Source organism: Bactrocera tryoni, chromosome 5 (assembly GCF_016617805.1).
Source record: "Bactrocera tryoni isolate S06 chromosome 5, CSIRO_BtryS06_freeze2, whole genome shotgun sequence".
In the NCBI taxonomy this organism is placed as follows: domain Eukaryota; kingdom Metazoa; phylum Arthropoda; class Insecta; order Diptera; family Tephritidae; genus Bactrocera; species Bactrocera tryoni.
The window spans coordinates 1,204,727-1,222,573 of record NC_052503.1 but is presented as its reverse complement, the minus strand read 5'-3'; the positions used below and the strand labels follow the sequence as shown (position 1 = coordinate 1,222,573).

The 17,847-nt window shown below is 36.6% G+C and overlaps 3 protein-coding genes and 1 pseudogene across 3 annotated transcripts; 3 read left to right on the top strand and 1 right to left on the bottom strand.

Moving 5' to 3' along the window:
• The first annotated feature begins 1,792 nt into the window (after positions 1-1,792).
• On the top strand, positions 1,793-6,968 carry LOC120776890 (annotated as a pseudogene).
• Positions 3,504-3,934, bottom strand: LOC120777232 (larval cuticle protein 65Ag1-like). Its single transcript, XM_040108414.1, has one exon. The coding sequence runs from the start codon at positions 3,884-3,886 to the stop codon at positions 3,563-3,565; it is 324 nt and encodes a 107-aa protein (XP_039964348.1). The 5' UTR covers positions 3,887-3,934; the 3' UTR covers positions 3,504-3,562.
• A 6,628-nt stretch (positions 6,969-13,596) lies between the features above and the next one.
• On the top strand, positions 13,597-14,039 carry LOC120777771 (larval cuticle protein 65Ag1-like). The gene is made up of 2 exons (XM_040109285.1): positions 13,597-13,715; positions 13,841-14,039. Exons 1-2 carry the CDS (start codon positions 13,597-13,599, stop codon positions 14,037-14,039), a joined length of 318 nt encoding a protein of 105 aa, XP_039965219.1.
• A 2,364-nt stretch (positions 14,040-16,403) lies between these two features.
• LOC120777275 (larval cuticle protein 65Ag1-like) lies at positions 16,404-16,850 on the top strand. The gene is made up of 2 exons (XM_040108479.1): positions 16,404-16,531; positions 16,652-16,850. Exons 1-2 carry the CDS (start codon positions 16,413-16,415, stop codon positions 16,848-16,850), a joined length of 318 nt encoding a protein of 105 aa, XP_039964413.1. The 5' UTR covers positions 16,404-16,412.
• Positions 16,851-17,847: the final 997 nt, after the last annotated feature.

Below are 17,847 nucleotides of genomic sequence, written 5' to 3'. Positions count from 1 at the left end.
AAATTTTTCATAGCTCGAAAACCAAACCGAAACCAGAAACATGTACATATTTGCCTATAATTTACGCTTATACATAAAAGAACGATGTCCGTACAATCACTTGATTTTAACCAAATTAGACAAAAATTTTTCGTGACCAACTGAGTCGATTGGTCGATCCATGTTCTTGAGATTTCGTCTGAATTTTTGCAAACGTCTGGTTCCCCAAGAAGCTGCTTATTTGTTTAAATCACCGATATCGGATCCTTAATGTATATAGCTCAAGCCTTTGTATGCAAATCTTTTATTGTCTAAAACAACGCTACAATCTCTCAAAAAAGTGTTCAGAACGGACAATATTGCATATGACTGCCGTAAAAACTGTTTGAGCAAAATCACGTCCTTGTACAGAAAACTTTTTTATTTGACAAGATTTTGTTTGGATGTATCACATGACCTCGGTCGGGATTGAAATACAATGAATTTAACAACTTTCTCTCTTCATAGGTAAAGGATATTTAATGCTTTTTTAAGACCTTAGTATATGCTGGACATATAAGCGAATTAATCGGCATCCAGTACATTGATACGGAAAGAATTTGTAAGAATACCTAATGTTTGATTGAACCTGAACTTAACCTTTTTTACCACATTGAATTTTTTCGTATTTTTTACATCCGCTAATCATCAACCAGGGTATATGTAAATATAAAATAAATAATTCAGTTCACGCATGCACATCGTTTTGCTTATTTTTTTTTCAAATTAGTCATTTATTTAAATTGCTAACTTCTTTAACGCGTTTTTTAAATGAAAATGAAATGAAGGCCACCGGCGAGCGTTTAACATTGCGTTAGTGCGTCTTTTGCCATACAAATAAAATAAGTTTTATTCTAAGCGATTACCAATGCAGCTTTGTTTGTTGTTGCTACTAAGATATATTAGAATTGCAGAAAACCGCAGCGAGGCTTGTATTGCGCAGGCGCATGTCTTCATGCTGTCACATGTTTGGCATCGCCGGTCAGTCGGCAAAATTATGACAATGCGGCGATAGTAAAAATTTCTACATTATTTGCGTAAATCAGCGCAAGCCAACGATTAGTTATTAATAACGAACTAAGTACAAGCATTTACATATGAGCTGGGGGTATGAGTGCTCTTGTGCAAGAGCGCCCCACCCGCGAGCCTGCTTGGATTGGCAATAAATAAAACAAAGCGTGCAAACAAGTTAGACTGCCAAAGTCACCGTCGCTGCAGCAGTTGCTGCTGTTGCTGCTGCTGTTTTGCAAATTAGATGTTGCAGCAGTTGCTACGTGCGCAAAGTGGACACCACGGCGTATGAGTGTGCGCGTGTGCATTCGGCATTATGGCATGACGCCGCTGTGGACCGCAATGAGCATGCTGGCTACACTATTTGCGATTGCCAATTTGCAATGGTACGTCAAGTCAGTTTTGGTCGTTGCATTTTTTATGCATTTAGCGCCTTTTGCATTTGTTGTTGCTAAGCTAGCTAATGTAAATGTAAATGAAAATGTTGGCGCTTCTTCTCTCTGGCACTGCCTTATTGGTAAGCTCATATGATATTTGCTGATTCTAAATGGTCGCTGTGGCGGATGCGTTGACGCGTGCCATGGCGTGCATTGATCAGTCAAGACTATAAAATGCATTTGCAGTGCACTGCAAAAATTATTCTTGTCTACCTTCGAGCGAGCAAGACGTGCAATTACCGCATTAAATCGGTAGCGCTAAAAAGTTTCGAATACAAAAATTCGCACGCAATCGCTTAACATTATCCGTGACATTTTTGTTTCGTGTTATAAGTTTAACTTATTCTTTGCCAATATGAAATTGGTAAGTGAAAGTGTTTGTGAAGGACATAAATGTAATTGCAAGGACAATAGTTGCCTCGAGCAACTGGTTACAGATGTTGTTAACGTGCGCCTTTTTTCCTCTCCTCCAATAGATGCTAGTCTTGAGTGTTTTGTGCCTGCTCAGTTGCAGTTTGGCTGCCCCACAAGCTCCTGTTGAGATTTTAGAACAGGATGTGGATAATATCGGCATCAATGGCTATAAGTTCAGGTGAGTTAAATCCGATTTACGAGTTCTAACTGCGGTCAAGTTTGATGCATGAAGATCGGTTCATAAAGTGCCAGGATAACCAAATCATTCATCTGTGCTATATGGTTACTTTATTTTACTAAGTTTGGCATAACCTTAGTTTAATAAGATCATAAGCACAGAGAATAAGCAGCATTAAATTCAAGTACTCGGAAAAGGGGTAGGACTTTGATAAGCTCTCGAACTATTGGCGTTTTCGCTGCTTTTCACTGAAATTTGTTTGAAAAGCACTTCACTCCTGAAAATGATTAAAGTTAAACTATGAAGACTCCAAGCAATAAATGAAGGTTCGCATTGTAGGGACACACACACTCGGGAACCGTCAGAGATCCAAGTGCACATATCTGCTTAATTGTCAGGACCACCGATCTCGTACCACCACGGGATGTAGCTGCCATACAATCTGATCGAGTAAAACTAAGTTCTTGCATAGAAAACTGATTTATTTGTTAGGAAATCTTTAATTCAATCCAGCATTTTCATAAAATTTGCCGCAGATTATTGTCCGAGGCAACGTTACAATCTCCAAACAAATTGTTCAGATCAGATCCCTATAGCATGTTTTTACCCTTGCGGTGTAGCCGAAATTATCGTATTTTCTTGTTTAATATAATTGGAAAGTCCCTAGTTTCGGTTCAAATACTCCCCACTACACCATATATATATGTATATAGGTTCTCTAGTTTTTCGTGGAAGTTCGATTATGTAATTCAACAACTTTAATTCTTTATTTGCGAAAAGAAATGCTTAATTGAGTCTGAGACTCCGTCTAATATGCAAAGTACATATGAATTCACCATTTTGCTCATACATTGACTGCACTATTAGTGAAAACTCCAAGTGCTGCCATATATGTATATCATTTATAAACAAAAAACCAGGTTATATAAAAATATATTTGTACTAATCAAATTCAAATTTAGCTACAAACTGAGTGATGGCACAACTCGCACCGAAGAGGCTGTTCTCAACAATGCCGGCACCGACAACGAATCACTTTCTGTGCGCGGCAGCGTTTCCTGGGTGGCGCCCGACGGAATAACTTATACTATTAACTTTGTGGCCGATGAAAACGGCTTCCAACCCGAAGGTGCACACATACCGAAGTAAGCTGACGTCACAGCATCCACATTAAGGTATACGGCATGGAACGAAATCATAGTAAAACTCATTAATAAATAATACGGTAAAGTTGTGCATTCATAAGTGATTTATGGATGAAACACTTGCCGGTTGGAGAGGTTGTAAATACGTACAAGTTGTAGAAGATGTTATGTGTGTGTGAAAATCTTATTAAATTAATAAATACAAAAATTGTAACGGTCTCAGTCAGTGTCAAAAACAAGACTTTTATTTCGAAACATTTTATATAATTTTTTTTTTGTATTTTTTTGCATACTCAGCCAACAATAGTAACAAATTAATTATTATTATATAATTATCGTACTCAATCGATATTATGCACTTATGCTTTCGGCAAATGATCGCCTACCGGCTGGAAGCCGTGCTCATCGGCTGTATAGCTTACGTGATAGGTGACGCCGTCATCGCCCACATATTTGTAGGAGCCCTTCACGGCGATTGCCTCATCGTCGGTTCCAACATTTTTCAGCTGACCTTCCTCGTCATGTTGTGTGCCATCGCTTGTCTCAAAACCGAATTTGTAGCTCTCTGGCGCCACATCGGCGTCCTGGCGTACAATTTCCACATGTTTCTCGACTGGTGCGGTTGTCGCGGCATGTGCAACCAAAAGTACAACGAATGCGCAAAGGATATTGAATTTCATCATTCTGATCTTTTCTTTTATTTAACTTGTTTTTGGAATAGATTTTTATATTTCTACTGCCGTTGTTTTAATAAATTCCAACTGTCAAATGTTGAGATAATTCGTGACTGTTAAAATGAAGCCAAGTCCGGCTCTTTATATGAAAAAGCGGGAAAATTTTGGCAAAGGTGTTAATTTCTGAAAAACTAGCAAAATAAACAAACGAAATAAATATACGAGATGTTAACTCTAATAAATAATTTTACTAATTACAACGTAAATAAACTGAACCAGCTAATGAGGGTTTAATGAGAAAACGAAAGTGAAATACATAGTGTTAGTGAAAAGCTTTAGAGTAGGTGAAATAGCAGAGAGAGGAATACTTATAAGTTTTGCTTTTAGACAATTTTTCTAAATTATGTACACTTTGTTTTTCTGGAGTTATCACAAAGTTGTATAGTGTAAGAATCTTCACGCTAGCTTTTTCAGTGGCATCATAAACACTTTTTTATACTCTCGCAACAAAGTTGCTAAGGAGAGTATTATAGTTTTGTTCACATAACGGTTGTTTGTAAGTCCTAAAACTAAAAGAGTCAGATATAGGGTTATATATACCAAAGTGATCAGGGCGACGAGTAGAGTTGAAATCCGGATGTCTGTCTGTCCGTCCGTGCAAGCTGTAACTTGAGTAAAAATTGAGGTATCGTGATGAAACTTAGTACACGTATTTCTTGGCTCCATAAGAAGGTTAAGTTCTAAGATGGGCAAAATCGGCTCACTGCCACGCCCACAAAATGGCGGAAACCGAAAACGGAAGAAATGGCAGAAGAAAGCTGCACCCAGGCTTTTTTTTTTAAATTGAAAATGGGCGTGGCGTCGCCCACTTATGGACCAAAAACCATATCTCGGGAACTACTAGACCGATTTCAATGAAATTCGGTATGTTATATTTTCTTCATCAATACCAATCTTTCAATTTATAGTGAAAATTTGTTGATAATTTTAAAACTATTAACTTATTCTTCAAAATCTATGTCGTCTCCCTCAAAGTAATCCACCTTGGCCCCAATACACTTGTGCCAACATTCTTTCCAACCCTTGAAACAGTTGTGTTAATGCGTGATGCGGTTAACGTTTCATGTCTTCAAATGACTCAAAAGGGCTTTCCCTTAGTGGTCATTTGAGTTTGCTGAATAGCCAGAAGCACATGGAGCTGAATCATAATTTAATTTTTTACGAATAGCTTCACGCAAACGACACATAACACTCAAAAATTATTCCTTGTTAACAGTTTGGTCGGTCGGAAGGAATTCAGTTTTGATCATCTGTTTTCAAGTCGTAAGCATAGATTCAAGACTCTTCGCCAGTAATGAAACGTTTTCTGACATCCTGATAGTTGGAAATCATTCTTTTGCAGATGTTTTATTTTGGAACCAATCACTTTTCCTAAACGAATTCAGTAAGATGTCGAACTTTTAACAGTCGATTCTATTCTTAAGCACCAATTCCTTTATTTTATTGACGTGTTGATCATCAGTTGATGTTGTTAGACGTCCTGGACGTGGTTTGTCGTCAATGTGTTCTTAACCCTCTTTGAAATTTACACCAATCAAAATCATTTGCTCGCGACAAACAATTATCAGCTTTTCGGTGAACATTCTGAACGTTTCGGCAACAGTAATTTGATTCCGCACACAAAGTTTTATGGAATTTTTTTTTTGAATAATTTCACTTATCGTAAGCATCGTCGAATGTACTTTATGAACTTCAGAAAGACAAGCTTATACTAAACACTAATGATTATTTTGATGTGACAGTTGGCACAGATATGTATCACCGACAGTCATACCAATCCAAAAAAAATATTTCGATTTGGTTTTTGTGCGAAATTTAAATTAAAAGATCTTACAAGTTTTTCTTGGCTAAGCTAAGTGGTTAGTAAAAGTTAATGACACCTAAAATGTGAAGGAAAATGTCTCTGAGATCTTTTTGAGCTGTTTAATTTCTATAGAGCTTTTTATGCTTTTCGAGAGCTTTAAACTTCCCCTTTAATAGTGCATAAAGTAGTTTACTCATATTTGGGACTATCCTCCCGTCAGTTGTTGTGCCGTAAGAAGAGTCGAAGATATTAGCGAGAGTTCAAAACGCACAAAAAAGTAGTTTAGTTTTTCTAACCTTTAATTACAATTTGCTTCAAATGCTGTGACGTCAATAATTGCATAATTTTTACAGTTCGATGACCAGCGGCTAAGATGGCAAACCATAATAAAATAAATTTACAGATGCTAACGTTAAATCGCACGTGTATGTGCATAATTTTGTCACATGAAACGAAGTCTTTTATGTAAATTAAAATAAACAGGTTCCAAAACGCCTTTATAAGCAAAAAATAACGCTAGCATATTTTATGTTAATTTTAGTTAAGAAGACACGCATACATATATGCAAAGCTTTTGCAATGAATCAGCAGAACATATTTAGCCCAAAAGTGAAAAATCTAGTTTAGAATAAATTAAAATTATATTAAATTTTTATATTGTTTCTCGGCAAAGTGAAATGAATTGCAGAATCGTGTATAAAAGCGACAGTTCGATCTAAAACGATCATCACACAGTAATTTGATTCAGTAGTCTGCACAACCAGCAAACAAAAAACTATCAACATGAAATTCGTTATTGTTTTCGTCGCCCTCTTCGCTCTCGCCTATGCTGCCCCAGCTGCGCCTGAAGCCGAAATCGTCGAATTGAGATCCGATGTCGACCCCGAGAAATACAGCTTCGCGTAAGTTATTAATTAATTCTGTGACAAAAGTCCTTATCTTCGAGGCATCGCATATAGAATCAAATGGATTGAACTAGTTCCTTGGAAGGATTAAGAAAATAACCTATTTTCGTTTGTGTTTTATAGCTTGAAGACCAGCGATGGTACATCAAAGGACGAAGAAGGTCACTTGGTCAATGTTGGTGCTGAAGATGAACACATTGTTGCCCGTGGTTCTTACTCTTTCGTCGCTGATGATGGTCAAACCTACACCGTCACCTATGTTGCTGATGAGAACGGTTTCCAACCTTCGGGTGCTCATTTGCCTGTTGCCCCTGAAGCTTAAGTGCGATAATCGTGAACTGAGTGTGGAACTGTTATTAGATTTTAGGAATGAATGTTAAATAAAATTAAAAAAGTGAACAAGTCGAAAATAATTGTTTTAATTAATTTTGTGTACTTTGCCTTTTCTATAGAGGGTCTGACACATGCATATCTCTTGAGGTACAGAATTATAAAAGTGTTTTTATATACATACATATTTAGGAATTTTAACTGATTCTATTTCTATCCATATGAAAGAATAATTTTTATATGAAAACGGAAAGGGAAGTTGGTGCGTGAATAATCTTTCAAGCTCTCTTTATGGCCTATAGAAATACTCCAACCATGCAATTGTTTATTTATTTAGTAAAGTCTATGAACAATGATTCTTACAGACTAATGAAAAACTAGGATACATATTAGAATTCTAAAATAATTAAATTACAATAACATGAGTAGATAACTTAAACTAAAAAACAGAATTGAGGGTATTAATGAAGGATACCCTGACTGAGAAAAATCAAGTAGAACTTTCTCGGAAATCGAGTTAGACTCCCGCATAGCCCTCTAGATGGGAGCATATTCAGCAAAATTAGTACTTTCCTTTTTGTAATAAAATGGCGAAATGGATCTGAGACAACGCTGGGGAGTATTAAGTTTCCCTAATAAGTAGGGACAGTCAATTTCCCCGTTAATTATATTGTAGACAAATGAAAGTGAGAGAACGGACCTTCCAGTGATTTAAGATGTAAAAGCAATAAACGCGATGTATACGATGGTGTTGGGTCAGCAAACTTTAAGGAGCGGAGAGCATATTTAAGAAAGATCTTTTGAACACGCTCGATCTAAAAGATAAGATGTTGCGTCCCCTACCATAGGAGATCTGTGAGCATTTATCTACAATCAGAAAAAGTTTCGATTTCAGGCACCAATTATGAAAAGAATCAATATCACATTGAAGTTTGAGTACATCTTGTGTGATATTGTTAATGCAAAAATTTTTAAGTCAGAACAGAAGTTAAGTTAGAACAGAAAGTTGGCGAAAGAGAAGCAACAGGAGATATCATTGATAAACAGCACAAAGAGAAGTGGACCCAAGACGCTTCCTTGTGGGACTCCCGAAGACGCAATGAATGAATCAGATGACACTTCATCGACAGTGACTACGCATCGTCTGTTTTGCAGATGTGATTTAATCCACTTCAAGAAGACCGAGTGAAATCCTAGAGATGATAATTTTTTAATTAGAATATTGTGTGATACTTTATCAAAGGCTCTAGAGAAAGCTGTGTATACACAATCTACCTGAAATCCAGCGGAGAATGCAGACATACAATAATCCCTAAAAACTGCTAAGTTTGACACGGTGGAGCGCCCAGGGACAAACCCATGCTGATTGACATTAATTATTGATTTTACTGCAAAAAAATAATTTATTTTTAACAGGACACTCAAAAATTTTCGAAATAGTAGAAAGTTTAGAAATAGGCCTTTAATTGGAGACATCATCCTTTCTACCACCTTTATGAATAGGGGTAATGCATGTCAGTTTCCAGTCAGAAATAAAATCCCCGGTGGCGAGAGACTTATTGAAGATTAGCATGAGAGGATATAATAAGGCAGTACAATTTTTTATAAATACGGGCGGAAGCCCGTCCAAATCCAATTTGGACGAAGACTTAATGTCACAAATAGCCTTGGCAATATCGTCCTGTGAAAGACACAGTGAGCCAAAATTTATGGATGGGAAGTTATCAGCTGAAAAAGTGGAACTAATACCAGGATCATCTTGAACATAGTTCGATTTGAAAAATTCAGCGAACAAATTGGAGATTTCGACCGGAGTGCATGCCGACTTATCACCCTAATTGTAGACTCCGTATTATTAATAAACCTTTTATAGAGGAACTTATCCAATTCATTAAACAGTTTTGTGTAGTGCTGATATTGAACAAAAGAAACATAATCTCATGTTTGAAGTTGAAGAGAATTTTCTATAATACTTATTTCTAAGATTTTTTAGACGTTTAAGGTCCTTAGTGTACCAAGGCAACTTATATGGTTGTATGTGTTTGAGCGGGATATTATAATGACAAAACTTCTGGATTGATTTCTTAAAAATGGAGAAACTATTAGCTGTATCAAGTCCCGAAAGTAAATCATCCCATTTTATTTTAAAGAGCTGATTGTTGAGTCGTTCAAAGTCACAAAATGCAAAATTAAAACCAAGCCCATCAATTGGTTTAACAGGAGCGAAAAGATAAGTATCCACCTCAAACGCTAGCGGTGAATGATGGATGGTGGCTGGAGTAATTGAAGAGAATCCATCAAGAAACCTAAATTTTACATTATCACTGAGAAAGACTAAGTCAAGAAATCGATCGAGACTATTTGAATATGAGTTGATTTGAATCAGATTGAGACCAAGCAAGCTATCAATGAGAAATAACTCCTGAGAAGACGAAAAATTTGAAGGAATAAGAGCAGGAACAACCAGACCAGACGATATTGCTTAGATTAAAATCGCCCAAAACACAAATATTATTCTCTTTCACCTTGTTTAGTACCAGCGAGGAAATATTATTTGCGTGCAACTTGTACAACTCTAGCGGACTATTAGGAGGGATGTATGGGACTGCAATGAACAGAGCATCATTGACACAGATACATAGTTGGTCCAGGATAGAATCTTCATTCTCAAGCATAATTAAGCGAGGACGAAATTTGCGATGAACTGCTAAGAGAACTCCACCCCCTCTTAGACAGCCAGTTTTTTCGTGATCTCTGTCCTTGCGGAAGACATAATAGAGATTTGAGTCAAAGTATTCGCTATCGAAATAACTAGAATTCAGCCAAGTCTCAACAATAACGATAATATCGAAATACAAACGTGAGGAAAAATTGCGAATAATATTTGATTTACACCTAATACCCGATAAGTTTTGGTAGTAGATCTTAAGACAGGAACCAGTTGAGGAAGGTGCCGAAAACGCATGAGTAGAATTGCGATTAACAGGCGCATCAACTAATCTGCAGCGCTGTTTCCCCCTCCCTTTGGAAAAAACTTAAAGGGACGCAGCTTAATGCCAGAAGGCCACACTGAAGAGGAGAAAACGGCATTAAAAAAGACGGGGACACACCTAGCTTAAAGTTTATCCTCTTAAGATTATTAACACAGGTATCTTTCTTAATTAATTTATAACATAGATGTTTAGCATATCATAATGTATGTATATTATATACATATTATATATTATTTATATAATATATATATGTATTTTTTTTCTCAATTATAAATTCAGTTCTGACAACTTTCCGATTTGACACTTTTTAAAAAGTAATATAGGCTATGAAGCAGAATTCCACACACACACTTATCTCTTTTCTTAATTTTAGGGTTTGTAGTGACAATATTCTGCTCAGTGGGGTTTTTGTTATTTTAGGCTTATAAGTTTTCTTATGCGTTAGTTGGCATTAATCAAAATTGAAGCGTGTTGGCAGCATTACAGTAGTAGTAATGTCTCGGCTAACCTTCAGGTAGTGCTTTATGGATCTCTTGGCTTTATTACCAGGTATACGATGTTTTAAATACAGAGATGAGTAGCTCTTTAAAGATTGTTTCCAGATCGTATTAATCGATAGCAAGCTGCAGCTAAGCAAATCTGTTTGACAGCAAGAAATATGCATTTTCTCTTCACCATTATAAGGGAATTTAAGTCCTCCGAAAAATTTATACGGCTATCAAGGGGTTCTTGGTCTACCGTTTCATATTTATTTCACTAGATTTATTCTCAACGTGATTTCAGTTTTTTTCGTTATCGTTAAAAAACATAGTTGCAATCGAGGAGGGTACACCGTTAATAGTGATAGTTCAACTTTTCTATGCCGTTTCTGTAGTGCCATTGGTTTTTTGATCCAAACTGGCCTCACTCTCGAGTATTTCTTACTTACACTTTCTATGGATTAAAAACAGTGATTGGATTTGATGCGAAGAAAACGGAGGAAGCAGATATTTTTCATCGAGCATATCAATAAGGTTACATGGTAATCGTTGATAGGTTTTTTTTCAAAATTAGTTTTAGATTCGTTTCAACGCTGGAGTGTAAGTGCGAAGATTTGTCTTATCAGTTATGACAGTCTGACTCAAGCATTGGTGTTTGTTATGATTGAATGGCTCTAAATATTGTTCAGTTGAACTTGTTACTATTTGTTGGTTTTAGTCGCTTGAGAGCTTGCATGACCCCTAATTTTTTTATGACCATCAAAAAGTGGCTTTTTAAAAACGCTAGAAAATCATTTTTATTCTGTTTTACAGGTATTCGAGTGCATCAGAATGTTTTCACATTAAGTTCCCAAAAAGTTCAATGTAATGTCAATTGAACGTTGTTACGTCTCGACACTCGCCGTATAGGCGTTTATACCGTCAATCTATCAAAGTGAAAATATACTTAATAGCCATAAAAGGCAAGAAAGGAATAATACGCGATATAGGCAATGATATACAAGTATATATATTATAACTTCATGATCTATATTAGAACAAATCCTAAAACACACAGTTTGCGCTGATGCCGTCTGCTTAGCAATGGCTCAATCGAAACTAACAGTATAGTCGTCATTCATTTATTGCTGGCAGAAATTGGCTCGCATTCATCTTGTGATAGAAAATATTGCATTGTTGTAGGTTTAGCAGAAATATGGTATCGCGTCGAAATATTTTTTATCGGTTGCACCGAAGCTATAATAACCTTTATATGTAGGTTTCTTATATGTAGCCTAAATATTTGTACGTACATATATTGATTTTCATTGGTTTGTTGGTTTGGTAGCTAAATTGGCAAATAAAAAAATATTTCAGACAAGAATTTGATTTGTTCGATATGTTTGGACGCAGCTGTAAGTTAGAGTCGTCGGTTTTGGATTCCAACAATTCAACAGCTTCGTGTCGAGAAGAGGTCGTATGAACGGACGGATATTGAAATCGTTATTTGAAAAACTGACGGATAGACGGATGGACGGACATGTCTAAATCTACTCAACTCTTCACGCTGTTCATACGGTCCCAAACGCTTCTTCCTGGGTGTTAAAAACTTCATGATAACTCAATATCTTCCTGTTTAGGGCGTAAAAAGATATAGCAATAATTTTGAGTAAATCAAACAAGTCAATATTAGTACTAGTAGCGTTAGTGAAAAGTCTTTTTAGAATAGTAAGCTCTCCACAGACGTCATTGCATTTAGTTTGCTTTTGCTCTTTCTTATTCGCTACCTTCTAATGCGTTTAAATACCACACATTCAGAAGAAATTAAGCAAAAATCTATTCATAACAAGTAAGGAAGGGCTAAGTTCGGGTGTCACCGAATATTTTATACTCTCGCATGGTAAAGTGATAATCGAGATTTCATTATCCGTCATTTAAATATTTTTCAAATACCGTATGTTTGTAAAGTTTTAATCCGCTATCATCATTGGTTCCTAATGTTTATACTCGTATTATACAGAGAAGGCATCAGATGGAATTCAAAATAGCTTTATATTGGTAGAAGGCGTGGTTGTGAACCGATTTCACCCATATTTCGTACATGTCATCAGGGTGTTAAGAAAATATTATATACCGAATTTCATTGAAATCGGTCTAGTAATTCCTGAGATATGGTTCTTGGTCCATAAGTGGGCGGCGCCACGCCCATTTTCAATTTTTAAAAAAAGCCTGGGTGCAGCTTCCTTCTGCCACTTCTTCCGTAAAATTTAGTGTTTCTGACGTTTTTTATGAGTCGGTTAACGCACTTTTAGTGATTTTCAACATAACCTTTGTATGGGAGGTGGGCGTGGTTATTATCCGATTTCTTCCATTTTTGAAACTGTATATGGAAATGCCTGAAAAAAACGGCTCTGTAGAGTTTGGCTGACATAGCTATAGTAGTTTCCGAGATATGTACAAAAAACTTAGTAGGGGGCGGGGCCACGCCCACTTTTCCAAAAAAATTACGTCCAAATATGCCCCTCCCTAATGCGATCCTTTGTGCCAAATTTCACTTTAATATCTTTATTTATGGCTTAGTTATGACACTTTATAGGTTTTCGGCTGCCGCCATTTTGTGGGCGTGGCAGTGGGCCGATTTTTCCCATCTTCGAACTTAACCTTCTTATGGAGCCAAGGAATACGTGTACCGACTTTCATCATGATATCTCAATTTTTACTCAAGTTACAGCTTGCACGGACGGACGGACAGACGGACGGACGGACAGACAGACATCCGGATTTCGACTCTACTCGTCGCCCTGATCACTTTGGTATATATAACCCTATATCTGACTCTTTTAGTTTTAGGACTTACAAACAACCGTTATGTGAACAAAACTATAATACTCTCGTTAGCAACATTGTTGCGAGAGTATAAAAAGCCTTTAACAATTCTCTTTTAGTAAAACTAGTTTTTTCTTCATTTGCCGGCTTTCAACAAATGGTTAATCAAATTTAAGAATCAATATTTGTTTTATTTTTGTCTCTACACACTTCTTTTGGCATTGCAGATCGACGCTGCTAATCGCCGAATTTTTGCATAAAAGCACGCAGTGATTTTGTCAACTAACACAGTTAGTAGTCTGATTCCGTAGTCTGCACAACCAGCAAACAAACAATTACCAACATGAAATTCGTCATTGTTTTCGTTGCCCTCTTCGCTCTCGCCTATGCTGCCCCAGCTGCGCCTGAAGCCGAAATCGTTGAATTGAGATCCGATGTCGACCCCGAGAAATACAGCTTCGCGTAAGTTATTAATTAATACTGTGACAAAAGTCCTTATCAGCGAGACATCGTACAGACAATCACATGGATTGCACCACTGCATGCAAGGATTAAGAAAATAATCTATTTTTGTTTATGGTTTATAGCTTGAAGACCAGCGATGGTACATCAAAGGACGAAGAAGGTCACTTGGTCAATGTTGGTGCTGAGGATGAACACATTGTTGCCCGTGGATCTTACTCTTTCGTCGCTGATGATGGTCAAACCTACACAGTCACCTACATCGCCGATGAGAACGGTTTCCAACCACAAGGCGCTCATTTGCCCGTTGCCCCTGAGGCATAAGTCAACTTCTTTTAGCGAAGTGATTTCCTTGGGTCTGTTGTTAGCGTTTAAGTGTGAAAAGATGTTGAAATAAAAAAAATATATTATTTAAAAATCGAATTTTTTTCTCTTATGTTATTCCTGGAATGCAGTCTTTATACAGTTGCTGCGTATGGTGCTGATTAAGTTCAACTTTTGCAGGGTTATTTTTATAACCAGCTAACCACATAATAACTATTTGTTCCCTTCTTTCGGGGGTTGTGTACAATTTTGTTTTTAAAAATGAGTTCGTTTCCATTATTGTCAGATAAACTTAGTCATATAATACTTTTACTCACTTCACCTGGTAGCAAAGAACTGTTAGTGGGTACATCCCGTATTTTACATAATCACCATATTTGTAAATATAGAAATGAAGGAACTTTTAACCAGCATTGATAGTAACAAATATTGAGCTGAATTTTAAGTATGTATGCAAATGTCAATTAAATTGAAAATAGTACTGATATACATAAAATGTCATCCATTGTGCTATCAGATGAGACCCAGCTAAGCACCATTTATCAATTCTATCCTGGGTTCCATTAAAGTACCTCACATACCATCAACAATCAAATAGAGAAAAGTCAGCCGGTTATTCGGAAATCTTGATGTTAGTTATGTGGGGCTAGGTCAAGTTTTAACCGGATTTTATGGATTCTAATCCCACTGATACACTGTTATAATTAAAACATGCTCTGTAAATTTCATTGAGATAATTTTGAAATTGACCGATACGAGTATATGCATTATAAGGTCACCTTAAGTTTCGAAAATCTTTATATTAGGTATATGGGGGTTCAGAGAAGTATTGACCCGATTCAATAAATTTTTGATACAAAGAATTACTATTGTCACGAAAGCTTCTGTCGGAATTTCAATTGTATATCTCACACATTGAACGATATTTTCTGTCTACATTCAACTATAGATACTGGGGTCCACATACTCGGTACCTATGGATTTGAACAGTTTTGTTTCGATTTTGACAATTTTTATTCATAAGGGGGCATACCTTAAAGGAATTATTAGTATTTTGATTTATGGACTGAAATGTGAGAGAATCAAGTGGAATGTAAAATTGGATTATATAGCAGGTAGGCCGGCTGTAGTCCGATTTCACCCATTTTCACACTGTGACATATGTAGGAATATGAGGAGAATGCTATGTGCTGAAACGATTTGGTCAAGTCCCAAGATTTGTGGTTTCACCAAAAAAGTGGGCGATGCCACGATTATCGTCTAAAGCCCTCACGTACCATCTCGAAATTAGTTATTAATTTATTGCGCTTTTAGTAGTTTTTAACAGTACCGATATATGGGGAGTGAGCGGGGTTAACAGCCAATCTCATTCTCTATTTCACACTGTGGATAAGATTGCTTATAATGTTTGCACTCTAAAAATTTGGTTGTTGTAGCTTAAGTAGTTGAAGAGATATTGACATTGAGCTTATTAGAGGGCGAGGCTACCTCCAATTTTTCAAAATTTTTTGCCCAAAGATGCCCTCTTCTGCTGCAATCCCCTGTCCCAAATTACAGTTCTATATCTTAATTTAGTGCTTAGTTATGGCACTTTATAGGTTTTTATTAATGGCGATTTGTGGCCGTGGCAGTGGTCCGATTACGTTCATAAAGTTTGATCAGTCAATAAAGAGAAGTTTTTAGTGTATCACAAGGGACCGGTTCTAAGTTGCCCACGTAGGATCCTTCAGGAAATTTGTGACAACTTCGATCCTTTAACCTTATCTAACCTAACCTACGTCAGCGCTCTTAATAAATTTGACTTTTTCTCAAGTTGCTTAGTATTCTCTTGAAAATTCGGTAAATTAATTCAGGGCGAGCTATCAGCTGTATTCATGCGTGGGTTTGCCAAACACACGCACCAGAAATGACGTCAAATCATTTTTAATTTTATGTCATTTTTCAAATTTATAATTTATTGGCGATATAAATATGAATTCATTCTACTATTAAATTCTCTTACTCTTCGCTTCATATTGCTTTTTCACCTTTTTTCTTCCCATTTGCATACTAAACGTCACTGATTAACATTGGTAGGCTTTTGCTAATTTTAGACAAAACATATTTGCATAAAGTTGCTGATGCAAATTTTTCTTTAATTCCAGCTAAACTTGTTTCACACTATTTTTTTTTGTCCCACCAGACCGTCAAAATGATTACACGCGTGTTGAAGAATTACTAAATAAATGTATGCGCGCATGCCCTTTGTGGTTATTAATTTGCTTTGATAAAACTTTTGTATAAAAACATCTTGGAAATTTTGAAGATCAACAGTTAGTCGTCTGATCTCGCAATCTGCACAACCAGCACAAAATTCAAAAACACAAAATCACCATGAAATTCGTTATTGTTTTCGTCGCTCTCTTCGCTTTGGCCTACGCTGCCCCAGCTGCTCCAGAAGCCGAAATCGTCGAATTGAGATCCGATGTTGAGCCCGAGAAATACAGCTTCGCGTAAGTTATTAATACTGTGACAAAAGTCCTTATCAGCGAGACATCGTACAGACAATCACATGGATTGCTCCACTGCATGCAAGGATTAAGAAAATAACTACTTTCCTTTGTATTTTTCAGCTTGAAGACCAGCGATGGTACATCAAAGGACGAAGAAGGTCACTTGGTCAATGTTGGTGCTGAAGATGAACACATTGTTGCCCGTGGATCTTACTCTTTCGTCGCTGATGATGGTCAAACCTACACAGTCACCTACATCGCCGATGAGAACGGTTTCCAACCACAAGGTGCTCATTTGCCCGTTGCCCCTGAGGCATAAACTATTACATCTTAATTGGATGTGATCTGTTGTTTGTTTTGATATAAATAAAAGAAATCGTTTTGATTGTTGAACAATTGAACACATTTGTTTTTTTTCTGTTTTTTTTTAACTAACTTGATGTAGCCAAAGTCAGAAAAGCCCGAAATATTTTTAATTCTCCACTTGTGGATTGAAAACATGCTAATTTAATAGGTAAAATTGCTTTTGGAACATTTTGCGATTTTAGTGTATGACTGTGATGAAAGGCTTGATGAAAGATCAAGGTTGTGTTAGCGGAAAGATGACAAAAAGCGGAGAAAAAGTTGTTTGAAAATACTACATGTGCTGTAAAGTCCATGCACCAGTGACATTAAATAGAGGAGGGGTGCTCGCGTCGTAATTCACTTGACTTACTGTGACTTCCATTTACTACTAACACATTTACATATTTTAATAGAAATACAGTTAGTATCGAAATATTGTTATGCTATGCTTGCAATGTTGTTGTAATTTTTATTGATGTTGTCATGCAGCTCTAAATTAAAATTTCTTGTTCACAACTGAACTAGAGACTTCATCCAATTTTTCACAAGTCTAAGGGACACTACCACAGAAAAAAGTAGAAGTCGTCGTATTTTGATAAGCCATTATTTTATGATGGGAAAAGTCGACGTTGATGCAAAGCTATAGCTTGTTGGCTGTTACGGCAAGTGTATCCCAGCTTCTTCAACGACTGATTTGGCTGGTGTCATCGTAACCGAATTTATGCTGATTAATGATAAGAGACAAAAAATAAAGACTTCTGCAAATGAACATCAATCACACAGAAAACAAGTTCCACTTTCGAAGATATGGACACAAAAAAATAAGTTTCTGCGTCGGTTAATGGAAATTAATAAAACTTGGATATATCATTCTGGGCCCAGTCGGCAGTTCGCTGAATGATTGTTGCTGGTGAAACTCAGACGACTCTTCCAAAGCGCCCGAAAACTCAACAGTCGGCCAACTAGATTTT